At 37.0% G+C, this 26,448-nt stretch overlaps 3 protein-coding genes across 4 annotated transcripts; 1 reads left to right on the forward strand and 2 right to left on the reverse strand.

Annotated features, from left to right (window-relative positions):
• Positions 1-1,481: 1,481 nt before the first annotated feature.
• Positions 1,482-7,415, reverse strand: LOC117626201 (phytochrome-associated serine/threonine-protein phosphatase). The gene is made up of 10 exons (XM_034357860.1): positions 7,148-7,415; positions 6,093-6,239; positions 5,916-5,983; positions 4,685-4,742; positions 3,632-3,742; positions 3,464-3,514; positions 2,906-3,049; positions 2,689-2,784; positions 2,531-2,602; positions 1,482-1,844 (listed from the first exon to the last, which is right to left on the reverse strand). The coding sequence occupies exons 1-10, from the start codon at positions 7,226-7,228 to the stop codon at positions 1,761-1,763; spliced, it is 912 nt and encodes a 303-aa protein (XP_034213751.1). The 5' UTR covers positions 7,229-7,415; the 3' UTR covers positions 1,482-1,760.
• A 4,654-nt stretch (positions 7,416-12,069) lies between these two features.
• LOC117616832 (protein pxr1) lies at positions 12,070-15,448 on the forward strand. Of its 2 annotated transcripts, none has more exons than XM_034346260.1 (7): positions 12,070-12,323; positions 12,409-12,462; positions 12,681-12,803; positions 13,273-13,380; positions 13,483-13,536; positions 13,818-13,937; positions 15,066-15,448. In XM_034346260.1, the coding sequence occupies exons 1-7, from the start codon at positions 12,228-12,230 to the stop codon at positions 15,192-15,194; spliced, it is 684 nt and encodes a 227-aa protein (XP_034202151.1). In that variant the 5' UTR covers positions 12,070-12,227; the 3' UTR covers positions 15,195-15,448. The 2 variants fall into 2 exon arrangements, with proteins under 2 accessions (XP_034202151.1, XP_034202152.1); XM_034346261.1 differs by having other exon boundaries at positions 12,070-12,299.
• A 246-nt stretch (positions 15,449-15,694) lies between these two features.
• LOC117615637 lies at positions 15,695-25,131 on the reverse strand. Its single transcript, XM_034344751.1, has 10 exons — positions 24,680-25,131; positions 23,357-23,591; positions 23,144-23,230; positions 22,810-22,979; positions 22,093-22,232; positions 20,179-20,356; positions 19,483-20,077; positions 18,754-18,866; positions 16,704-16,947; positions 15,695-16,066 (listed from the first exon to the last, which is right to left on the reverse strand). Exons 1-10 carry the CDS (start codon positions 24,874-24,876, stop codon positions 15,836-15,838), a joined length of 2,190 nt encoding a protein of 729 aa, XP_034200642.1. The 5' UTR covers positions 24,877-25,131; the 3' UTR covers positions 15,695-15,835.
• Between the last annotated feature and the right edge of the window lie 1,317 nt (positions 25,132-26,448).

A 26,448-nucleotide genomic window follows, 5' to 3' on the forward strand; every position in this document is an offset into this window, starting at 1 on the left:
TATGCCACGTCAGCAAACTAACGGAGTTTTTGACGGAACCTAACGGCAGGGACCATTTGTGATCATGCATGCTAACTTTGAGGACCACGAATGACAAAAAAAAACATTAAGGATGCAATCTGATAGTTTCGCAAACCTTAGGGACGTTTTGTGATAATAAGCCAAATATATATAGTAAAAACTACCCAGATCCAACTCTGGTTAAAGATCCATATCCTCCCCAAAAATGGCCTCATCCTTTCTTCTTTCTCCTCTCTCTGCAACAAACCACCACACCATCATCCACAACCATCCAAACCCACCCACACCCCCCACCGGCCATACCCACCCAATCCCCAAAGATTATGACCCTGAATTTGGCATCCATTGCAATTGGTGTCATTCCCCTATAGAGGAATTAGGGGAATTGACTAACTAAAAAATTAAAAACTTTTTTAATGGCAGAGGTTCTCTCTCCGTTGGGGTGGGTGGCTATTAAGGTCGAGGAAGTTCCGGGGGCAGCTGGTTATATGGTGTTGGTTTCAGATGATTTGGGGTCGGGGGAGTGTGGATGGCTTGGGTGATTGTTTGGTGGATGGGTAAGGGTGGAGCTGCACTGTTTGCTTAATGTTTTTATTTTATTTATTTTTTAAATCTGTTGTTTTATTTTTTTCTTAATCCTTTCATTTTCTTTTGTTAATTTATTACAATTTTACGATTTTTTTAATTTAATTTAATTTATTTTTAAAGCATAGTGAAGAAAGATTTTTATTTATTAATTTTTCTAAATTTTTTAATATATTTTTTAATTAAATAGGTAATTACATTATTTTATATTTAATTCAATTTAAACAAAAAAAGTAGGTTATTCATATGACACATCATCACTTAAAAAGACTAAAATACCACTGTCACGTCATCAAAACTAACAAACTAACAGAGTTATTAATGAAGATAACGGTTCGGGATAAAGTGGAACACAAAATCATTGTCAAGAGGATTAAGTGGACTACTTTAACTTTTAGAAGGTAAAGTGAGATTTGACTAAAATTTCCAAGAGTACTACAGTAAATAAACCTTTATTTTAAGTAAAATCTATAACATTATGCCCGGGCTTTCATCGAACACGTGGTACATTTATGTATAGTTTGATGGCTAATCAAATATCTCCTGACCAATTTTCGAAAAAAAGATGGCTGAACAATTTTGACATTCTATCAATTATTCATATCGCTCATTTGTCCTTGAAATCTTGTAACTTAATACAAACTTGTAATTAAATTACTCATCTGTTTTACGAGCTATAATTTGCTGCTCCAGAAAATTAAAAATGACAATTACTTCAACCTCAGAAATTCAGGTCACGAATAAAACTGGGTTCTAAATGAAATGCGTGCCATTAGACATAGGCATAAATATTAAATAACAAAATGCTAGTTGTAATTTGGGCATTGCTGCATGATACAGTAGACATGTATTCCAAAACGGGGCAGACACGAAGAAACATAACGAAATGTAACGGGCATGGATTAAGAATTGAAAAAGGGTTTAGGAGCCATGAGCAACCTAGTAAGTAATACACACAACCCATGAATGTCAAATTGTCTAGCAGCCAGACCAGATGGAAAACCTCAATCTCAAGGCAGGATCTCCAGCCAAGTATTAAAGGAGATCCACCAGACCGCGACCTATTCAAGGCTCTTCTCTGTTACAGTACTCTCAACACCTATACCAAGACTTAAATGATTATACAAATGACGCAGCCAAATCACTCCAACTGATCATAAGAAATAAGGTACTCCTGTCCTGGGTCCTCTCATCTGGTTGTTCTCCTCTGTTTCTGTGAAGAACTTCACCTCTCTCTCCTGTTTCAAATGAAAGAAGATGAAGCCTCATCAACGGCATGGTTTTACACTCATAAAAATTACCAGCTGAGGGATCCTTGGTTAAGCCTTAAATTCCGGCTAATCGTTTGACATCAAAATTACTAAAAGCATCATTTCCATGTGAAGACAGCATTCAAGATAACAATCTCAATAAAACGCAGCAAAAAGAACAAACAAAACAGCAGCAACACCAATGCCGTTGCCACCACCATTACCAAAAATGTGGAAGCACCATTTAGAACTATGCTAAATGCTTAAACTTGCATTTCCAATAAATATATACACGCAGATACAAACCTATAAGCAATCCATGTAAGTATGGCATATATGCGGACCTATCTTTATAGGAAGGATGTGGACATATCTCATTAATAGGTTTGACTATGAGTTTACAAACTAACCAAATTAGGTAGAGATTTAATTCATTTCTTCTAATGATCCAGAACCAAGTACACCTACTCCAGAACTGTTTAGAATCTTAAAATTGAGAGAGTGCTCATGGATGTTAAAAACTCTCTCAGAACTAGTTTCAGGTACTAGAAACAATCAACGTTAAATATGCATGTATCCTAATTAGACATATCATACAAGTTTGCTGCATCTGATAATTTTCCATTAATCATTAAGAAAAAAACAGAAGGCATAGGTGAGCTCGTAATGTTTACCATATTGTCGTTAAAACTCAAAATAGAAGCTACATTCCCACACCGATAACAGTAATTTGGTGCCGACCAGACCTGCAAAATTCAAGAACCCAACTACTCAATCCAACTTTTACAATGTTTACCCAAAAAAAACTAATATAAAAAGTTCAGAATCTCACAGTTACAAGGCCTTTATCTTGAAACATGTACTTAAGACCTTCTTGAACAAGTTGGTGTGCCCGACAAACCAGATCAAGATTATTTATGTGGTTGAACTGGAGAAAAAGAAAATTCTTAAGCTTTTGTAAGAGAGAGAGAGAGACAGAGACAGAGACAGAGACAGAGAGACAACAAGCAGGTATGTATCCTACTTAATTTGAAATCAGATCGAGTTACCTCAGAAGTGACTCTGGATCCAAAAAGCCAACCTGCTCCACGTGGACTTACTGCCCATGTTTCAATATCTTCAGGATCACTCCACATGAGATCACAAAATGGCCCCTCGTGTGGAATTTCACAGTTTCTCTCAATAACCCTTATCTGTTTGGAAAAAGCATGTGCAGTGATGATGATGCTGGAAATGGCAAATTATAATGGCAAATTGTAACCCAAAAAAATAAGATAATTCATACAAATGGTAGCATTATCATATCATGGGTATAGGTGCTTCAAATAGAGGGAACCGAGTTAAAAAAATAAAAGCTAAACTTGTTTGAGAACAAGGCCATAGGATAAGTGCTTCTTTGAAAAGCTAAACTAACATTCACGGGATAAGTGCTTCTTTCAATTGATTAACACGCAAAATTACAGAATCAAAGAAACTGTTAATCATATCCATGCAAGAAGCCTCCATGCAAAGTGTCTAATGCAAAATTGCAGCTGTAGCAACATGCATGAAAAACATAAATACATACATATACCAACAAGTTAAAATGCATATCAAGAAGGGGTTACTTGATCAATTGTTCGGATGTCAGGAGAAAGTCCACCATGGACACATAGCACCTGGGATGACAAACCAAATAAACATATTTACTATCAAAAAGTACACCACAGATAAGAGATACATACTAACACAAACACACAGACATATACATAGAGAGAGGGAGAGAGGAGGTTTACAGTTCCATCTATAATTGCTGAAAGCGTCAGATAGTCGAAAACATCTGTACAGTACCGCCATGCATTAGCATTTCCATACTTCCTCTGGCATTCATCATAAAAGCCATATACCTAGCAGGGATGAAAACTATTGATTAAGACCCATCACACCATCAATGCCAACAACCCCAGCCTTATTAAAGCCTCTGGTCTGAGAAGAGATACTATGGTTAATGATCATCAATGCTGTGAGCATCACTACTCAGACCATGGGGTGCCAAAACCAGAGGGAAGTGCTCCTGCCTTCCAGAATAGAGTGATGAAAATAATGTCCAACCGAATGTCTGAATATGAAAGGTTTCAAAAAAAGTATTAATTCCTTTTCTTTATACTTGTTTTTTTAAAATACATTTTTTACAACATATTGACCCCAAAAAAAAAAGAATTTTACTAAGAAAAAACAAGTGTTCCCAGTTCACCGTGGAAAGGGGGTATGCATTATGCAATGAGGAGCAGTAGAAAGAACTAGCAGGTAAAAAGTAGAAACCAAAACTCTTCAATAGAAAGCCAAATTTAAGGCCGCTATATAAAAGTTCTAAGGACAATGGACTTTTTACTGCTGGGTCATATCCTCCTAATCCTTAAAGTTCCTATCATTGCTCCCTTCCCATAAACACCACAATATCTTACCGCTATCCAATTCAATATATATTTTCAAAAGGCTTTATTGAAATAAGCTCAGGGAGTTATATATTCAGATGTAATTCATTTATCAACTCAATTTTTTGCACGCAACAACTCTTGCAATTGACTCCATTATATTAGGCCTCCATCACATGCTAAACTAACAATTCCGTTACAGTGCCCTAAAGTACTTCTGAATACAAAAAATTATGACTTCATTTCAGCCACCAACAGCTTTAACCAAATAATGCTCACATGAACGAGATGTACTTTCTGGCTTTGAGCAAAGGAAAATAGCATGGAAACTCTCAGCCTGAATTTGAGTATTTAACATACAATTCAAGGCAGTCATTAATAATTGTCTGTTCCAAAACACTATACAATATCTACCTGGGTAAGTTGCCTGCTTTCATGATTACCACGCAAAAGGGTAATATGAGCTGGATACCTATAGGCCACCATCAAGAAAAAAGGAATATTAGCTTCTTGAAGGATGAGAAGAAAAGAACAACAGCAATCACACATTCACTTCACCATAGCCGGATGCAGATATTAATTAAAGCTTTCTTTCGTAGTACACAAAATAACTTTATAGAAACAGAAATAGTAGAAAACAATAGACAAGATGCCCTAAAAACATAACTTTTAGAAACAAACTAAAATTAAAGAGAAATAAATAGTACAAAACAATGGACAAAATGTCCACTAAATCAAAGATCTAGAGAGCTCTAAAGCAGCACCCAAAAAAACATGAGCCAGAAATGAAACAGAAGCCAGCAATAAACAACTGCTTCCAATTTTAAAATAACAATAATAATAATAACAATCCTTAAACTCTGAAGATATCAAAGCCCATGGAGATGCCAGGTAAGAGTTTATATCTCCTATATCGTGCAAAATTTCTCATCAGCATTCTTTTTTACCAGGAAATTCAAATTACAAAACTTTGTCTCCACTAAACCAGTAAGAAAGTTGTTATAGGAAAAAATAAAAATAAAAACAGATATAAGCACATTAAGCAATGATGATAACCACAGAGAGAGAGAGAGGGTGAGAAAGAGAAAGAGAAAGAGAGAAAGGGTAGAAATACAACAATTTTTGTATGTCTACAACTTAGTCTATATGATATACAGAGCTTCCCTCCTCAGCTAATGACACTTGGCAGTCAAAATAACATTTAAATACAATAGCCTTTTAAAACCACACACACTAACATTTCAACATAAGTACCTTGGAGCAATGCACTCAACTATCAACTCCACATTGTACTTGTTCTACCAACTAAAAGAACCAACATATTTGTGTGCATCTATCTATAGTTATATACAATAGTCCTTCACAAGTTAAATTTCTAACATAAATGCCATAAGCAAGGACTCTACCTTACTGAAAAGGATAATTTAGTACTGACCCAAACGACAACTGAACCATACACCGCATATCAGAGGGCTGCAATGCATGTTAAAGGCATACTAACATGGTGCATAATCATAAGAACCAAAACAGTAAAGAAGTGGGTTTGACTGAAGTACTGTTTTGAAAAGCATGTGCATGACTGCAGTTAACCATTGACCATATAATTATGCACAATCTTCCAACAAAAAATCTATGGTATATGTACCTCGCTTTAAGAAGCAAAAGGATAGTGAAAACTTCAAGGCTATTGTAACCTCGATCAACAAAATCTCCCTGCCAAGAATTCAGGAATATTAAGCACCCCAAGAAAACAGGCAAATGGTATTTAATGATGATGGGTAGAGATGTAATCACAACTTTATAATGAAAAATAAAAGCATACCATGAATATGTAATTCGTCTCTGGTACATGGCCTCCAGTCTGGAAAAGTTTCATTAGGTCGTGGAACTGGCCATGAATATCACCACAAACAGTGACCGGACTGTTTACAGGTTGCACATTGGACTCCTCAATAAGAATCTCTTTTACCTGTAATAGTTACAATGATAAATAAGGTCAATAAAAAAATAAACCTCCTCTTGACAAGGAAAACCTGAAATTATTCATGGGAATGTTCATATTTCCCTGCAAACAGAGCACCAGAGGAATTCCATACGACACTCTGAAGAATAATACTGATCCAAACAATTTTCAATAACTACCTTTAATGTGTGTGTGCAAAAATTATTGCATGAGACCATCATAAGTTACCTCCCTCTCATAACATTTACGCAGGGCCCACCAGGACTTGCGTGCTGTGTGAGGGAGGTCAGAATTGATGGGCTCGAATTAAAATTCCTGGGGTGCTCAGATGCAGCCATAACTAATACTTATGCATGAGACATTCCATATCATTAAATCAATGTGCTAATTTTTGAAAAATAACGATAACAATTGAGCATAAAATCACAAATCATAAAACTTTTTGCCACTTAGGTCACGGACATGTAATGAAACAAAGATTGTTTAAACCCTGGTGAGCAAGCCTAAGAGAGTTTACAACGTTCAATACTGTGTCATGTAATGTAGCATGCTCTCTGTGATAAACAAAGACAACCTAAACATATGCAGGCAGTAAGTAGGGAACAAGGTCATTTCTTTCTATTTTAAACAAAAGGGTATTGAATCTTGAAGCATATCCGTCTATTAGCTACTCAAGCTCAACCAAAGGGCAGTCAAAAATCATTTGTGGACAAAATTTGAGTTCGGAAGTTTCATTTGTTGATCTTATAGCGCAGAATTTTAAGAAAACAATATGGAAATCGGATTTCCGATTTGTTCGAGGAACCAAAGTTATCATACAAGGCGAGTAGTAGTGGGGAGAAAGATCATAAAAACCAATTTGAATTTAACACAAACGCTAGATATAAAGGAAAGAAACAAATAAAGATACGGACGTATTCGCATAGGAGTTGAAGCTCGTCCTCCAATAGATGCTGTCCTTCCTTCACCTTTGAGATCCACTGGTCCAAATCCATATCTTCTCTTCCTTCTCTCTGTTTAGGGTTTTCAGCAACAAACCCAAACGAGAGACGACAATTACGAAATTACAGAAGCAGCGTGTGAGTGTGATGCCAATTACGCAATTACCAAACAGACGGATGGGATCTGCCCTCTTATTTATTTATTTATTTATTTCGAATGGCTTCGCCAAAAGGCCAATAAGCCGGAATTTTTATTTTTATTTTTGTGTGGCTACCGGCCCCGATTATCAATACTAATTAATTATTTAAACAACAGAAATGTTATTTAGATCGATAAAATTGACCGCGATCATTTTATATGACTGTTGATTTGGTCATTTCATAGTAAATAATGAGCTCTTGACCACGATCATTTTGTGACTGTTGATGTGGTCATTTCATAACAATTATTTAGCTCAGTTATAATAAAACTTAGAAATAACATGTTGATGTAACACCTACTTAGAAGAAACTTATAAATGAATTATTTATTTATATCAATTTGTAAATTTAAAGTCATAAAATTAAAGTGCATATTACAAGGATTTTGTAAGATTCATTGATGAATATTAGAAGTTAAGATAAACATTTGGTGAATTATATAGGGTCTAGAATGTTATGGGGCCGTGATTCAATTTCAAGGTTCCATATATTTTGAATGTATTATGAATGTTTACTCAAGGATTTTTGTAGAAATGTCACTTGGACTTATATTTCAGTTTTCATTTGTCATCTTAAATTTTTGAAAAAAAAGAGAAATGTCACTTAAAATTTTCAAAATCCATAATTTGTCATCTCACTTTAAGGGTATTTTAGTCTTTTCGTTTTCAAATGTATTTTTAAAATGGAAAATTCATTATATAAAAAATTGTATATCTTTTAAACAATAAAAATAGAAAGGGAAAAAAAAAAAAAACCTTCCCTCATCCCTGTGCGCCACCTATAGGGATGGCAAAAATCCCCGTAGGGGCGGGTCCCCGTCGGGTCCCCGACCCTAACGGTGGGAGATTTCGGGGCTAAATGGGTATCGGGTACGGGGATCCCCGAACTTGAAAAATCCCCGACGGGTATGGGGAGGGGATGGTATCGACGTCCCCATCCCCGAACCAGTCCCGAAAATATATATGTTTATATTTAAATAAATAAATATATTATTATAATATTTATGTTTAACCCTAAGTTAACTTCCCTCTCCTAATTTTTCATAATTTTCTATGGAATTTCATATTGATGTGATTTTGAATAGTTGAGTTGAACTTTATAATTAATTTGGATGTGTTGAATGATAATTTAATATGAAACTTAATGTTAAAATGTATGATAAATATTTTTTTATGCAAAAAATTCGGGGATTCGGGGCGGGTATGGGGGATAATCCCCCGACGGGGACGGGGACGGGGATTCCCCGAAACCTAATAAACGGGGATGGGGGCGGGGATGAAGAGCGGGGATGGGGATGGTATTGTCATACCCGGCCCCTACCCGACCCGTTGCCATCCCTAGCCACCTACTGACAGGACCCGACCCAATTTTCGCTTTGGAAACCGAGCCGACTCCTGTATGTGTCCGACACCTGGCGGATGTCGGGCACAAATGACCTTTTTGCCCTTTCCTTAATTACTTTTCTTAAAATTTTCTCCCGACTTCTGCCGAAAATTCGGCAGAGTCTCCCCTGTATTTTGACTATACCCAAAGTCTTCCACCTGTCAAATAATCTCAAAACTCCTACCAACAGCCAGACTAATTCAACAAACAGATCACAACTTCAGTTTCTTATGTTCAACAGGATATCAGAGCATGTTCATACAAATTTACAGGATTAAGAAAAGTTACAAACGAACTCCTACACTTTGGTGGTGGGTCGGGAGCTAGGATGATGGCCCGGGTGGTTTCCTTCGTTCTTCTACGGCCTGGGGGCGAAAAACAAGTTAAAAAGTGTGAGTGGACAAAAATAATGTTCGAGAAAACCATTTAGAACATAATAACCCCCGTTTGAAAATAATAGGGATAAAAAAACTAAAATCTGAGCATAATCAATTCGAGATATTCAAATAAATATAGATAACATGATTATAATCACATACTAGACAAAGATATATCAGTATAACTCAAAAGAATTTACTAATTAAAATGAGTAAACAATAACTGCATTAAAAGCTTTAAAATTCTTTAAAACTGCCACCTAATTGTACCCCTGATAACCGTCAATTCCCTGGCAGGTCTCGGGCGTCACACAGGCTACCCGAGCTGCAAACTGGCGAAATCAGGGGACTATGATCAGCCTGATCCGCCGGCAGGTCCTCGATGACACCAAGTCACTCGAGTCGCTCAGGCAGGATACAGGGGACCGTAGTCAGCCTGATCCGCAATCCTGGCAGGTCTCGGGGACACAGAGTCAGCCGAGCCGCAATCCCGGCAGGTCTCGGGACACCAAGTCTGCCGAGCCGCAAATCCTGGCACTCACGGTCCGAGCGTCCCCGGAACTCGTGAGGCAAGTCAAGTGCACTGACTAACTGAAATCGGCCCGGATGTCCGTCGACATCGGTCCAACTCTGGGTAATCACCAACTGTAAGGTGGGTACATGGTGGTTTAAAATCACTGTTTCTGATAAAATCTGCTATCCTCTGAATTCTGCTAACTCTGAGCTAAGCTACTGTTTTGGCTCAAAAATCTCAAATCTGTTGCTTAGCTAATTTTCATAAAAATAAAAGTATTTGCATAATAAAATTCATGCTAAATCACTTATTCAAGATCAAATATAAAATATAATTATAAAATCTTTTTAAGAAAGAAAAGTCCACTCACTGCTGGTCCGAGCTAGCTGGACCTCTCGAAGGTCCCTCCTGTGGATTAGCTGGGCTCCTGGTGCCTGCTTGTCCAAGAATAATAAATTAATAAACTGCTGGATAAAAAGAAATTTAAATTAAACACCCTGCCCCCGGCTCCTAGAACTGCGTGCATTTTATCCCGAGTTACTCCTATGCCCACATAATCTCTTACAGACACTCGGACCAATTTTGGAAGGTCCGACACTCGGCTAAGCGTTAAACTGCCAGATCGGCCGACCCGGGACCCGTGGGGTCCACGGTGTCCGATGGCCAATCTGATCATCCCTGAAGGTTTCTCATGAAGGAGGAACCATGTTCTGCGAATTTGGTCCAATTCGGACGGTCGGATTGGCCAAAATCGCGTTATCGCTTAAAACTCAAACCCTAGCCCCAGGGTTCGCGATTCCGGAGTATCCGGGACTCCGATTCGTGATCCGTCGAATCCTACGCGGTCCTGAAATCACGTAGACCGACATATCCGAAATTCAGCCCGATCCGACGATTAAACGACACTGCACCCACGGATCGCGCGACATGAAAAATCCGTTCAGGGCTCAAACGGACTCCGAATCGAGATCCGCGAAATCCCACGCACTCATGACGACACGAGGACCTCAAAACTGGCCAGAGCCATGCCACTACCCTGGCCCACGCACCGCCACACACGCGGGCAGTTCGGGTGTCCAAAGCGATTCGGGTGTGCCGAAAAAATCATGGAACCGAGACTCCAAACTCCTACACTAGGTAAAACACCCCATTTGGAGTCACTTTTGTTCTGGGACAACCTCCAAAAAGTGGCCGAAAATGGCCGATCACGGCGGCCAAAGTTCGGCCTAATTTCAAGTTACAAATCGAGTGATCTAGAGATGAAATTGATCAAAACCCAGCCTACCATCAGTTAGAGCATGAAAAATAGGTGAAGATCCATACCTCACTCGAAAGATTTGGTGAAGAAATGAGAGAGATATTCGAACTGAAAGTTCGAACACAACCGACGGCAAGAATGGCCGATTCCGGCCAGGATCCGGCGTGCGCAGGGCTGGGGTTGGTCGGGAAATGTCGGCGGGCGAGCTGCGGTTCAGATGGGACCGGTGCCGGAGATCGGGTCGCGGTGTGGTGGCGGCTAGGACGGCTGGAAGGGGAGGAGGTCGCACGGGTGCTGTGCAATCGGGAGAGAGGAGAGAGAAATGACGGGGGAGAGAGAGAAACAGGGATAAAAATCTGACTTTTGTCCAAATTACAGTTTTGCCCTTCGCGATGTTTTGATCGTATTTTCTTCGTTAAAACTCCGATTTGGGTATACTTCGCGTCTACGGACTCGTTTCGCCGTGCTCTACGCAACGGCGGAAACAAAATTCCCAAATTCATTCCCGATCAAAAAGTCAAATTTTCCCCTAATAAAATATGCGAGGGCAAAATCATCTTTTGGCTTGAATAAAGAAATCTTAATCTTAATTTTTTATTTTTTTTATTTTTTATTTTTATTATTATTTTGGTTTGGGTTCTTACACCTACGGCTCGAACCAATCCCGCCGCTACCTTGAAATCCATTCTCCCTTCTCTCTTCCCCTTCCTCTTTCTCTCTCTACACCATGGAACACCCCCTACACACAAATTCTCTCAGCCCACCCAAACCGAGTCCACCTTATTCTTCTTTTTTCTTGTTGAAAATTGTAAACATGCTCAATGAACACCATAAATAAATTTATACATGCACATAAGAGATAGATAGAGACAGGGAGAGAAGAGGGGGGAGCCGGGTCATGTGTTTTGGGGACCAAAAAAAAAATCTTAAGTTTCCCAATTCCTGATTTTTCCACTCTTATTATGTAAATATATGCGATAAATGTATAGCGATTTAAATTTGGCAAACGAGGGAAAAGAAAAGAAAAAAGAAGCCTTCCAAAATTGTTTAGAAAAATAATAACTATTCTTTATTTATTATTTTTTTTCTTTTTTCATTAAAAGAAAATTAGAAAGAAACCTATAAATTATCAAAATGGGTTAACAAAAGCACCTTAAAAGCAAACTATTCTCTGTTTTTATTTTTTTCTTCAAATTTTCGATTATTATTATTTGCATCGATTCAGTTTATGATCAAAGAAGATAAATAACAATTTATGAATTCTGAACCCGTACTCGTATCACTAACAAAAAAGAAAGAAAAATTTGGGGAAAAGCCATCATGGGAGAGGACGAGCCGGTGACGGTGGGCTCATCTTCTTCAGGCATAGACTCCTCCAATATTGGGTTTCAGGTCCTCACTTATGGGCTTCTAGCTGTAGGGTTTATGCGAAATTCGAATTCGAGTTGTTTTGTTGTGTTTAATTTGATAAAGAAAGTGATATGTTAGAATTTGAATGCAGCTTTTGAAGAAGCAGGGCTGGACACAAGGAACGGGTCTTGGTGCTTCCCAGCAGGTACCGTCTGTATTTGCTACTTTGCTGTATTATTGTTTCTTGGAAGTAGAATATGGAAATATTGCTGTATTATTGTTGCCAATACCACCTCTCAACAATCAACAATTAATACTGATTGATCGGTTTACAGATTTCTCTGCCCGAGTGTTTTAACCAGATTTGATTCCACAAGCCGCTTGGAATGCATGGCTTAAGTTTATCATCATTCTTGTGAACAGGGTAGGCTAGAGCCTGTTAAAGCTTACTTGAAGGACAACAAACGAGGCTTAGGAGCAGATACATCAAGAAATAAATTCTTTCCGGTTTCTGAAAATTCAGATTCTAGTGGAAACGATGAAAAGGTTATCCACATTGCCTTGGCTTGTTTGTTCCTAAACTTAATCCTTTTTCCTTTTTAGCAAATGAGAGCCTGATTTTATGCTGATAAATTATGCACAAGAAAAATCCTAAACAAGGGCATGAGCTAAAGGAATTTAAAAGACTGGTCTTTGAATCCATTGTAGGAAAAGTAAACTGAACGAGAGTGTATTCTATATTGAAATGTACATCAATGATCTAAGTGATACTTTCTTTGTAGATCTGAGTGGAAGAGAATTTTGAGGAAAAGGAAAGAGGAGAACATAACCCAGTCCCAGTAACAATATTTCATTCCTCTAATCGTTAGAAGTTGTTTGTATGTCTAAGCAGAAGAAATAGAAAAAATAAGGATTTTAAGGAAAGGGGTAAGAAGGGAACATAACTCATATAAAGCCCTTTGGAAAGCTGACAGAGTATTATAATATTTTTGTTGTTGTTTTCTTTTATCTTCAGAACAATAGCTTCGTGCATTTGGTTCAGGAGGAAGAAGGTATGGGAAAAGGCATGGTGACTTCAAGTGGTTCATCAATAGCCATCAATCCCTCCAATATAGGCTTTCAGGTATTCCCCCATTGTTTTTATTTGAAAAAAAAATGTTTTCGGTGTTATCTCTTCCTTTTGCTTTGGTCCTGTATTCATTGTCCTTTGATTGGTCTTATGCAGCTTTTGAAGAAACATGGTTGGAAAGAAGGAACTGGTCTTGGGATTTCTGAGCAGGTTATTATATTACTATCTTTCTCACTCTTATTTTTCTTTACCAAAAAACAATATAATCATAAACTTTGAATCAGTTCATCTTATTTTGTTTGTGTGAGCTTTGTTTTCTGTTGACTCACTTTTTCCTGGATTCCTGACCATGAATGTAGAGTGTTCTGAGCAGTTATAAAATTGACACATAATCTCTTTATTTGTGTGGATTTCTTTCTCATGTTGGCTGAAAATGACTGTTTGTTAATAATTAAATATGTCAATTCTGTTGAGAGATGTTTATGTAACAGGGAAGGATAGAGCCTGTACAAGCATACTTGAAGAATAATAAACGGGGCCTGGGAGCAGATAAATTACAGAAGGCACTAAATCCCCCTGATTCTACTGTCTTGAATGGAAAAAATGACCAGGTGAGTTCATTTGCATGTATAGTAATAATTCAAAAACCCAATTCTTTCTTGTTTGGTTTTTCCTCTTTTCCAATCAATGAAGATAATTAGAAAAATATGAAGTAATATTGAAGCTATGAATAAATTGATAATCATGTTATTAGTCTGAGCATGGGACTTAGATGATGGAGCTTCTTTTGGAAAATATATGTTTGACCATGTAAGGGGCTATAAATATTGTTGGATGTTGTTTATGAACTCATCTTCTGCTGAGCGCATTAGAAGTCTGAGGCAATGGAATTTGATCAATAAGAAGAGCTCTTTTTAGAATTAGTGAAAGAGAAAAGTGAGGTCTTTGGTTTTTCGCTTATGCCATGTTGTTGGATCAATGATTTAGACAATACATACATAGAAGGAAGAGAGAAATTAAGTTGACCATTTTAACTGGCTACACTATCGGACTGCTAATTATTTGCTATTTCTAAATACAAAAAAATAAATAAATTAGATTCGTTCCTTTTTTTCTTTCTTTTTGTGGTAAAAAGGGAAATCAAGTACCATTTTTGATGTGCCGTGGAACGATATCACCTACATCATGGCGATATATTACCGAGAGGTTGATGGTTTTAGTGCTAGTGTGAACTGTTTAGATTTGTGTGTGTGTGTGAGTGGTGGTTATTGTTCATGTTAATTTAATCTAATTAACGAATTTGGTGGTAAGAAGGCTAACTATGAACATTTACACAAGTTAATATAAATTTTCATAATGTGTTTGTGTTGTATGAGAAAATAAATTTACCCATTTTACTGCTTATAAAGTTATACGGGATCATGCTTAATGTACTAAGATGTTTTTGGATGCTGGCAGTGACCTGCACCATTTTGATTTGATCCTGCGTATCATACTTATCATGGATATACTACTTTAAGAAGTTTACATGTTTAATTGATGCATTATTGATTGGTTTAGAAGTAGCCGAATTTCATACGAAATTATGCTCTAATATTAACTTCCGCTGTTTAATTTTACCATTATTGTCCTCAATATTGTCATTTCTACCAATATTTTAATAAATATTAACTGTTGATACCTATGATATGACTAACCTGCATATATCAGTTATATATAACCGTGCTGTTGGTTTTTAGGAGCTGCATTCAAAAAAAGGCAAGGGACTCTCAAAGAAGATGAAGAAAGAGCAGGAGTTAGAGAAAAGATTGCAGGAGAGGGAATTTGAGCGTGCCTTTCATAGGGAGTTTTGGCCAGATAACGTTTGATGTAGGAATGGCATAATTTCTATTCACACTGTCTTTGCCCACCCCCTGCTTTTCATATTTTAGGTTTTGTACAGGGATTTACCTTTTTCTTTTTGATTCTTGAGTGTTAACCCTAAAAATCTGAAGTATAGTTCCAATCCAAGATTATTTCGGAGTTCATAGAGTTGTATTCAACAGCATAAGGTTGAGCCATTGCTGATAAAAGCAATCAAATATATTCCAATTCCATGCAAGCAAACGTTGATTAAGCTGGAGTTCATGTCTCAACTCTTTTTCTATCCTTTCTCTTAATAGTATCGAACTTCGAGCAGCACAGTTCTTTGTGATAGTTGGTTAAATACTTTAAGATAGATAGGGGACACATCGCTTTTAAGCAATGAAATTCCAATGATATGATATCATATACATCATAAATTGACCTTTGCATCAATTCTATTATATTAATAAATTAATTAATGAAAAGGAATTAAAAACAAGTAAATTTATCTCCCTGCTGGATATATGAAAATATTTTCCCCAAAAAAAAAAGGTTCTGGAAAACCACAACTCGTATATATACAAAAGGGAGCCAACACAAATTTAATTGGAATGGAAATAGATTCACTTGGCCATTTACAATTTGATAGCATGGTACACAATGTCTATGATTTCTTTTTCTTGTTATCATCAGGTTTAATGAGTTGAACGGGAGCTGCTGGTATCCTGACCCACCATTCTCTAATTCGCCTCACCCACCTGTCACTGCTTTCTTTTCTATATGGCATTTCCCTTGTAAAAGCCTCTACAAATACTACCAGGATTATATATCTCAGAGGCACAAATGCAAACACTGCTGCCATGAAAACCAGCAGTAAAACAATTCTGTCCGTTGCCTGCAGAAAGATCAATTTTGAATATGTAACACATTGGTGGGAGAGCGGAAAGCAACTCCTAATAGAAATTTAAATTCAAATGACCGATCTTATTTCAAGTTCAATCTGTTGGTGCAACCTATTGTAAATACCGACAATTCAATCTATACTACAAAATTATGAGAGCTGAAGAATAAAGAAGAATACAGGACTTCAACAAGTTTAACTGGATATTTTCAAGATTTTAATAACACAGAGAACTTAAGATGCAGTTTTCTTAATATATCTTTTTTCATGGATTTTACAAAAACCATGTGGAGTTATTTTAAGGTCCGAAACAAACATCCAACTATCAGTTCGTCCAACTAAGGACAAGTTGTCTTTTACCTCACGACTTGCCTGCAGAGGGAAAGGCCTTTCAAGGGCCTCCCAGAACTGAAGTTTCAAGAGAACTACCTAGTAAAGACACTTGTAATGAGGAAACTAGAAAACTATTATAAACTTATCGCACCCCCAATACCTGTGATATTGCTTCTTATGGCCAGGGGAAAAAAGTTAAACTGGCTCCAAATTCTCCCGCTAAATGCACTTAGAATTATTTGTATCCTATTGTTACAAGTTTTGCCTAATGGCAAATTGGCATCGCTTTGAAACATACCTGTGGAAGAACCGCAAACAGGAGAGCTCTTAGCTTCAGGAGAACAATATTCCCAGCTCGAAGTAATGCTTCAACTTGAGTGATGGCTTCTTGCAATGTCAGCAGCTGCTCTACTGCATTTCGGTTATGGGGAGGTGTTATTTTGAATGGTTGTAATGGTCTCCCTTTGTTAAAATGCCTGCACCAGAGCATAAGAACTGCAACGAATACAAAAATTGATGGCAATATATATCTGATCCAACCCCTGTACATCAAAATCAACATAAAATTACTTCTGTCCATCCAAGCTAAAGCTAATATTTAAAAAAGAAAAAAAAAAGGGAAACAATGCTAATATTTTGGCTTGAGAAATGTGGAAGACATAGCAAGACAAGTACTCAAAGTTGACATGTCAACTCATGATGGGATGATGATATATACCAGAAAGAAAAAACAAAGAAACCCATCTTAACTAGAATGCAAAAAAAAAAAAATCACTTGATAGTTCAAAAGAGACATCCCAAGTGTCAAAATCAAAGGGAAAGTGTAATGCTTGGGCCTCACCCACTTGACCCTAATATGATGTGTGTCCCCTACTTCGGACCCAAGTAATGTTTCAGTAAGTTTCCACCAAAGAGAAGATCATTTGATCCTTTCTAAGGCATATTTCCCGTCAATGAGGGAAGACAGCAAAAGTTATTGCTGACTGTTGGAATGGCACCAAGGATCATGGTCCAGTGGCCGGGTTATAGGTATGCCATGGTGATCTACATACCCAGTTATCCAACAGTAGGGCTTCTCTGACCTTCAAAGGAGGCAAGAATATCATAGTCCTGAACATAGGTGACCAGACACTTAAGTCACACTATTCATGATTACCATGGACACTTTAGCTTGCTTATCGATAATGCCCTAAAACCAGCTGTCTTTGACATTGTGACTGGTGATGCCAAATGTCACAATTATGTTATTTTTGTGGCATGAAAAAGAAACTTTGGCGACAAAACCTTCATTCTCAGGCGGAGGAATAGAGTTTGTTTAAGAGAAAACAGGAATTAATACCAGAGAGTGCACATATCATATTGAGTTACATGTTCTTATAATTTCAAATGGCCCGGGCATTTTCTGTTTCCAATTTAAACCCTCTGGGAGACTTCTTTCAGCTGATGGTCCATAATCATAATCCACTGGTGAAATATCTAAAATTAGTCTGCTAAAATGAGGGAAGATTTGTTGAAATCATACTTACACGAAAAGGCAGACCTTCAATCTCTTCCAAACTAATTACAGTAAATCCAATTACAAGGATAACTTCTTTGTTACTCAGCTAATTACAGCATTCAGAAAAAGGACTAAAGACCTGTGAGAAATTTTTCCTGGTCCTGGCACTGGAACATCATAATAAAATTTGAAAGAAAACTAAAAAGTTTCAAACTGAATATGTAAGTCAGACCTAACAATTGTCTTGATTAGATTGGTGCATTAGGCACACTCTACTCATAAATTATAGCATTAATAGAAAAAGATTTGATCAGAAGCCTTCAATAGGCTCTCAATTTGCACCACCAAATTGACAGGGCCAGTGAACTATAAAGTTCATATGGAGCATAAACTATAAGGGGCCCCATGCTCTACAAGTCCAGATTGACAGCCAGCCCAGTAGGGTAAGTGAAGAAATTACTAATACTGTTGGCACCAGGCATGAAAACTCCAGTCACAGACTAAGTTGCCTTAACATAGAGTAGCAGATTAACACCAAACACCATCAATAGGGTAATCTCAGCTCCTCTCCATTTGCAGCACCAAATTGAGAGGACCATGCAGTTATAAAGTAGAATTGTTCTCAAGCAATTAATAGGGGAACCCAACTCCTCTATATTTCCAGCACTAAACTGAGAGGGCAACTTAAGCCCAGACTGCAAAGTCCACAAGGGGACCAAAGCTCTGGCAGTCCAGGTTTAACAGCCAGCTCTCTGTTGCAAATGGAGAGGAGTATTTTCCCAGTAAAGGACAGTGGAAAATTATTAATACTTTCGGGGCCAGGCATGGAAAACTCCACTCAACAAGTTACCTTAGTATAGAGTAGCATGTCAACATCAGAAATGCCGTTGATTTACAAGGGTGTTCCCATGATGCCAAAAGTTGAACACGGGTAGCTACTTCAATAACTGGAAACAATAGTTCCTACAAGTAAAAGCCAATAATTTTTATACATAAAAACATAGAGAACTAAACGTGTAACAAACCTTATATCTTCAAAAAATAACAAAATCATGAAGCCATGCACTTTTAAAGAAATAAAAACTACCGGGGGAAACAAAAACTTAGTGACTGCACATAATCTGTTTAAGTCTATCTTATCTCTATCCACATTATAATATGGGGTTCTATTAAAGCAGAAACAAACAAACAAGTATAATGAAAAGATATCAGAGAATTTAGCCATAAGAAGCTGTTTTCGCATCAATACAGCTTGCTCGAAGTACTGCACTGGTTCAGTGGACTTTTCTATTCTTTGGTTGAGCACAATACACTTATCACCTGTTCAAGATCAGATTTAGCAGCTCCGAGCCTGAAGAAGGAAAAATCCCTTCATCCTTCCCTATCTATTAAGAGAAAAATAAATATAATCTGTCTCACAAACTAGAAGCAATATAAACAGATTCATCATTAAAAGGCACTTTTATAGATTTCTATGCTCTTTTTGTTTCTCCCTAATATTATTATTACTAATTTAAAGAATGGTAAGAGTTACATTGGCTTGGAAAACCAAATTTAACATGTGAAACTGAAAACCCACCTTCATTATAGCAACATTTGTATCAATTCCATCCACCTTCACCTGTTCCACAGTTGCCTGTGCAGCTTCAGCCCTCCCTGTGTCCAGTAGTGACTGTTTTACTGCCATTTCCAAGGGATTAATCTCACCAACACAAACATCTCCTACTATTATTGCTTCTCCCTCAAGGTTTCCTTCTTTTTCTAATATAAAGCCAAGTTGAGTAAGTGCTATAAGTGAAACTGGAGAAAGTTTTGGCTGCCGTTTTGCATAAGGACTCCCAGAAACATCATGTTGGGCAGCACTGGAATTCAAAAGAACCAACCGACTTGACAAAGTTTTCAAAATCAAGTCTCCCCCTGGAAGACTTTCAGCAAGGTTAAAAGCAAGTAAGGTTTTATAATGGGATGAAAAGAAGTGGAAGGCTTCTCTAACTGCACGATATCGACAAATGCCTAGAATAGCTCTTGCCATTACTTCTGATTTCTTAGTCTCTTTAAAATTGTTTTTCCGAATAAACCTGTGTGCACGCAAGATCTCAAGACAAATATCCAACCAATAGTCCCGGCGAGAATTGCCTTTGAACTCAGGAAATTCCAAATAAACTGGCTCTGCTCTGTAAATAAATTATAAAAGAGTTAAATCAAAAAATGGGTGAGCTCATGATCATATTAAGTAAATAAGTTCCATACAGGCTACATGGGTTATATAGCATACATAGATGTTGATTTGTACATAATGGCTTTGTCGAAAAGACGAGCACCCAATGGTCCAGTCAATTCAGGTTTTATGACCTGCTTCATATCTGTTGCCAGATCGTACCTAACAGCTTTTTCATACAAACCAACTCCCAATGATTCAAAGTACAGTGCAGAATTGGTCAGTGTCAACCGCCCTAGATAAAAAGAGATCGGATGAATAACACATTCCAAGTTTATATAATGCGAAAAAAAGAAGAAGTTATTAGAGCCTGCTATAATTGACAATATGACCTGAAATAGTCAGGCCTGCTTTGAAATGTTTTCAGGAAAAAGAACATAAAGAATCTGTTAAAAATATTAAAAAATTTAAAAGTGGGAAAGGTATCCTAATCTATATGATGCAGATCTGGTTTTAAGTTTTAACCAGCCAACCCAGTACAAGAGATATTTTGAAGACCACCTGGTGAAATCATGTTATAAAGATAAACAATATCACCAAATAAACTGGTTCTTTCTGAATTAAAAAAGAGGGGGAGGGAGGAGGGAGGGGGGTGAACTTAACCATACCATCTGAACTTTGACCCGCTATACCCCTTACCTTCTCTTCTTCTTTATTTTCTTTTCATGAATTAAAATCTGAGACTTATGATGCTTCAAATGTGAAGAACCGTTCAATCTTTGTTCATATTGAAAAAATATATATATATATATATATATATATATATATATATATATAGGAATTGATGGATTCTGAAGCAACTTGGAGCTGTGGAGTACTTTGATGAAAAATTAAAGTGAAAGGAATCCACATGGATATGGTTATATATGCTCAAAAGCAACAAAATGGGTAAGGAATATGTTATCCCAATATTCACTCACAACAAAGACGAAGATGAAAAAGATTAAACTATCACTTGGCCCTGAGGGGTTCTAGAAAAATCACTCCCATTCCTCATTAAAGATGAAGAAGACTCGGGCAGTGATAGTTTCTGGGAAGCGCCTCTTGACGAATGGGAGTGAAGATATTAAACTATCATTGCCTGAGTCTTCTTCATCTTTAATGAATGGACATGAAAAGTTTAAACAACATATTTCACTCCTACTCCTCATTAAAGATGAAGAAGACTCAGGCAGGTGCCTCTTGACGAATTGAACGCTACCTTGGAAAACTCTTTGAGAGGATCCAGCGCTCCATTTTCTCTGACCAAATTGAGAAAGGGAGACAGAGACGAGAGAGAGGTGTATCAAAGTGCACCAACATACCCGTACCCAATCACCGCTCATGTGACACCCACACCCAACCGAGAAAAGGTAGATGGCATACCAAGCAATAGGAAGCCGGAGAAGGTCAAGATCGAAGTGTTGAATTTTAATTCTCTAGTTGATCTTGTTTTTTGATGGACTCCGATGTTATGCAAACAATTGGGGTGATGATATTAAAATATGCAGAATAGTAATGAAGGAGAAAGTAAACATGAGTCATGACACACAAGCACAAAGAATTTTTCATTGATGTTCGGCTAACTTTCCCTATGTCCTCGTGTGATCTCTCTTGAGAGAATCAGTACCACTATGGAGAAGGACAGGTGAGTACGCGGACTTATTGAAACCCCTATGCTGACCCCCAAACCTTAACCTATGTCTGAGCCACATGTAGGCATGTATTTGGTGTGACTGAATCACCATCTTTACATGAAAAACACATCTGGTGTAATCTTCATATATATTTTATTGGCACCCACGAAAGAACAAAATTAATAATCTGTATAGGAAATCCAAAAGGTTTGGGTTTTATCATATAATCAGTAGACCAATTCCAAGGTTTAGTCATGTCTCAACTGTATCATCTCTACAATTTGTGGTTTTAAAAACTGAATTTACTTGATGCAATAATATCTTGATGTGTTCGTTCAGGAGTACAATCACTTACCAGGCCACAGAGATATACCAATATGTTGCAGCACTGGTTGAGTGGGAACTGTACCATCAACATCAAGGACCATTTCTCCCTCTGTGAGCTGAAGGTTTCCAATGGAAGAGGTCAATGCATTTTTGGAAGCCTTTATAACCCTGCAGAAGAGCCATATGAATATATATATTTAAATTGATAGAGCTGTTTATAGCATTAGAGATACAAAGAAAAAACAACAGGACAAGAAGCAATAACACAAAAGAACACACACATACACACAAACTTTTAGCTATATAGTCCACATGCCACCTGGACATATGAGTACAGTGCACACATGAGCAAGAGAGAGAGACAGACAGAGAGAGAATTGTCTACAACCAAACCATAAACTAAAATTATCATTGAGGAGAAATAGAGAATTCATTTCTTACTAGCAAAGTATACACCATTTTAGATCATCACGAGGTGTAGCGCATGCATGGCCCGACCCAGATGGTTGCACCATTTTGAGCAAACATATTTTATAAATGATTTGCATGTATAGCATATAAAAAAAGTATGTTTGGAACTAAGGCAGGATACATATGGTTTATGCATGCTCCAAATTTAAGTTAGCATTCAATGATAGAACATGCCTCTAGGATTTAAACTTGCATGTGATTTGGGGTAACAGTTTTACTACAAAAAGGAAATAGAAGTCACACAAATGAGAGCAATCGAGGACCAAAATAATACTTGTCGAGGCTTCGTATGTATTTGTCATATACAAGGAAATGAAGTCGATGGCCTGAAGAACTTGTGAGTGCATCATAAAGATTGTGGACGGTTATTATATCTGCAACAGCGGCACAAGCAGGAGCTATTCGTGCAAAGGCCTCTAGCCCAACAGTTTTCTTGTCATCAACCTGAAGGTGAAAGCCCCCCAAAACAAAAAAATAGTTCTTAAAATTAGCAACTAAAAATGACTAAATAATTTGAAATTAACCCATTCTATGCACAAGAGCCCATAAATGGGTACAATGTGTTACTTGCAGAAAAGAAACAAGGCAACTGATTAAAAAAAAAGTACCTGCATAGCCATATTTGTAGAACTTGAATAAAAAAGTGACCAGCCATCTTCATCCTCTGAGTCCTGGTTACTGCAAGAAGCAGTTTCCTACAGTTGAAGATTGTTCACAAAAATAGAAGATAAAACTTAGGACCAACACTTTAGAGTTTCTGACCAATTATTGGGAAACAAAATTTTTTTTAAATCTTAAATAACAATGAGGGGCTGCCTCACTTTGTCTTGTGGTTTACTCTCAACACTGGGCGACTCCCATGCAAGCATCATATCAAATGTCATACAACGGAACTCCTTGTCACTCAAATAATCTGGGCGACAACTCACTATATGGAGTGCTTGGTATGAGCAAAATTCCAAAAAATTCCTAGCATAAGTCAAAAGTTCCTTAACACTCTCAGGAAGCTGTGTGTCAAAATGATGCTGTAATTCTTCAGTAGGAATTTGAAGAATCCTGCAGCAGCATGAAATGCATTGAGCTTCAAGATTACTAGGAGACAGATTGCTATAACAGTTGGGGAGAGTATAATACAAAGGGACATAATGCAGATGTATACGGATGTCACCAGGAGATCAAGGTTAGACAATAAAGCAATACAGAGCAGTACATGCTCACTATCTTAAGGAAATCTATGGATTTCATTAATGTAATGCTTAGCGTTTGATGAAGATGATGATGACAATAGTAATAGTGGCAGAAGTAGTAAAAGGGAACATTTATTGTACCTTTTTTTTCTTTTTATAATGCAAACGGAAAAATAACAAGAAAAAATGGTTAGTTACTCTGCCGAAAGTGCAGGTACAAGTTATGGAGTGTCTGTAAAAAATGGTTTTAACTCAGCCAACTTCTGTTGTGCACTGGGATTTGAAGATGTAGTTGACATAGTGCAATACCATTAAGCAATCAAAGATAAAAACATCAAAGCATCCATTTGGTTATGATGCAAAACATTTCAGAAACATCTTTTCCTTCACCATGTGAAGGCACTCTCCAGGCATAACAAAGTAAAGGGAAAAGTAGTTTCGATGTTCTAAAGCGACCCAATATTAGGAGAAAGAAATTATGGGGACGTGCAATGTTTTAAAAGGCATAAGAGACAGATTTAGATGGCTGGGAGTTTGATGTAAGATTGCATGTAATCCAGCACACAACGAATCGAAATCAAGGAGGAGGTATTCAGATACACAATTTGTAACATCCAGACAACGTAATGTGTTATGAGACACCCAGCATTCTTAAAATCAAGGAAAATTTATTAAGACATTCATAGCCGCATTTTGTTTATATACAATTGACAAAACAATCGAAGCCCAAATGTGGTGCTGGTTCTTAGACTCAGAACGTAGCACAAAATGAAAAACAACTGCGACCCATATGACATGCATGTAACAGGAATGAAAGCAATCTTTGTTTCTCGATCTAATGTAAACGAAAATAAATACGCAAACCAATAGATATAAATGAATGAAGATGAGAAAAATAAAGGCGGTATATACATATGCAGATATGAGAAAACAAAAAGAGGGGAGAAAGAGAATGACTTGGAACAGCGGGAGACGACGGAATTGGCCAAAGTAGAGAGCTGAGGAATGGGTTTTGGAGAATTGACAGCGGAGGAAGGGGAGTCTTGGTCATCTCCATTGGACTTGTTGCGGCTGAAAAGGGATTTCAGGGACTTATGATGGCTTCTCGTCGTCGTCAAGAAACCGTCCAACATTCCCAACTTCACATTCTCCATGATTTTATTTATTTTATCTTCTTCTTCTTCTTCTTCTTCTCATCGATATAATAATCTAAATGATATCATCATATTATATCATCCTTGCCAATGCCGACGTTTCTTGATTCGTTTGCAGATACCTCCTCCGTCCCTCTTCCCTTTCCCACACTTTCCTTCTTTTTCCTTCTCGACGTCTTTTATTTTATTTTAAATTGTAACCAAAGTTTAGCTTGGAGCCTACACGGAGGGGCTTCAACGCTAAACGCGACGGGTTCGGACACTGCTTATGTCTAAGAATCTAGCGTACGGTATAACCTAATGAAAAAGAATATTAACTTGCGGACGAATGTCCCAGGTTTGAATTTCTACAACATTATAGTTGTGTGTGTAAGAGAAATATTCATGTCTTATAATTCAGACTATCGATTGCACTATTAAAGAAAAATTTCAGATGTTTTAAAAATTGACAATGTATATCTATTTTCAAAGTTTTATTTGTATTGTTATGACTTGATTTTTTATAAACTTTATTTATTTTTGGTTATTATGAGTTTGCACTCTTAGTTGGGATGCTTATACCAGAGTTTCTTCGATCATGTGTAATCGTTAGTGGAGAAGCCCGAAATTGTCTTAATTTTGATGTTAGATTGCTCTGTTATTGTAATTGCACTTTATGACTAGTTTGTTTTGGCCTTTTTTGACTAATGTCTTTTTTGGCTAAATTATGAATGCAATTTCAAAATTTCTCAACCAAAAATAAATTGACAATGTATGCAAAACGCTCTGTTGCATTCTACATTATTTATCACTATTGGTCTTGATTTTTTCATAAATTTTCATTTGAGTCTTTCAACTTACAATTTTTTTGGTTTATGAATTAGTTTGATCCTTTTGAATCTATACACGTTTCGTCAAAATCTTTGTTAAATTTACTTATAACACTAAATATCACGTATTTTGCTCAATAAATAATAGATGATCTCCTTAATGCACCCTAATGTGAAATCTCAATTTAAGAAAATAAAGCTTGAGTTTTAGGACTAAAATGAATTATATTTAGATGAAAATAGACCAACGATGACAAGAGACAAAATTTATCAAAAGTTTTGTCGAAATATGACATCATGGACTAAATTGATATGTAAATCAAAAGATGAAAGATTATATTGATTGATTTGAGAGTTTGACAACTAAAAGATAACTTTTAATACATCGGGTTGAGCGATGACAACTCTTAATCATTTCAGTTACAACTTACAAGTCCCTTACTATTTCTCTCCTATTATGATAAATAACATGATGAAAAAGATAGGAAGAAGGGGCAATACAACCATGTAGGGAAGTGTTTCTAGCAAAACGGTTAGCTTTAAAAAATTTATTATTTTATTTTGAGATTGATAATTTCAATCCATTTATTTCAGATGTGGGCTTTACAACTCATCTGTAGGACTAAATTATTAATATACCCCCTTAAAATCATCAATTTTGGTATAGAGTTGACGGCAAGGGGGAAAGTGACACACCAAATATTGGTAAGGAGACAAAGTAGATTACTTTAACTTTCACAGGAACAATGTAAGATTTAATCAA

Source organism: Prunus dulcis, chromosome 1 (genome assembly GCF_902201215.1).
Source record: "Prunus dulcis chromosome 1, ALMONDv2, whole genome shotgun sequence".
NCBI lineage: Eukaryota > Viridiplantae > Streptophyta > Magnoliopsida > Rosales > Rosaceae > Prunus > Prunus dulcis.

Coding starts and splice junctions, on each gene's coding strand:
- LOC117626201 (XM_034357860.1), bottom strand. CDS start 7,228: ATGGATTTGGACCAGTGGATCTCAAAGGTGAAGGAAGGACAGCATCTA. Junction 3,050..3,463: donor ACATCCGAACAATTGATCAA/GTAACCCCTTCT, acceptor TTTTCCAAACAG/ATAAGGGTTATTGAGAGAAA. Junction 2,603..2,688: donor AAGATAAAGGCCTTGTAACT/GTGAGATTCTGA, acceptor TGAATTTTGCAG/GTCTGGTCGGCACCAAATTA.
- LOC117616832 (XM_034346260.1), top strand. CDS start 12,228: ATGGGAGAGGACGAGCCGGTGACGGTGGGCTCATCTTCTTCAGGCATA. Junction 12,324..12,408: donor TCACTTATGGGCTTCTAGCT/GTAGGGTTTATG, acceptor ATTTGAATGCAG/CTTTTGAAGAAGCAGGGCTG. Junction 12,463..12,680: donor GTCTTGGTGCTTCCCAGCAG/GTACCGTCTGTA, acceptor TCTTGTGAACAG/GGTAGGCTAGAGCCTGTTAA.
- LOC117615637 (XM_034344751.1), bottom strand. CDS start 24,876: ATGGAGAATGTGAAGTTGGGAATGTTGGACGGTTTCTTGACGACGACG. Junction 22,233..22,809: donor TACATACGAAGCCTCGACAA/GTATTATTTTGG, acceptor GCTCTTCTGCAG/GGTTATAAAGGCTTCCAAAA. Junction 16,067..16,703: donor TGTTTGCGGTTCTTCCACAG/GTATGTTTCAAA, acceptor ATCTTTCTGCAG/GCAACGGACAGAATTGTTTT.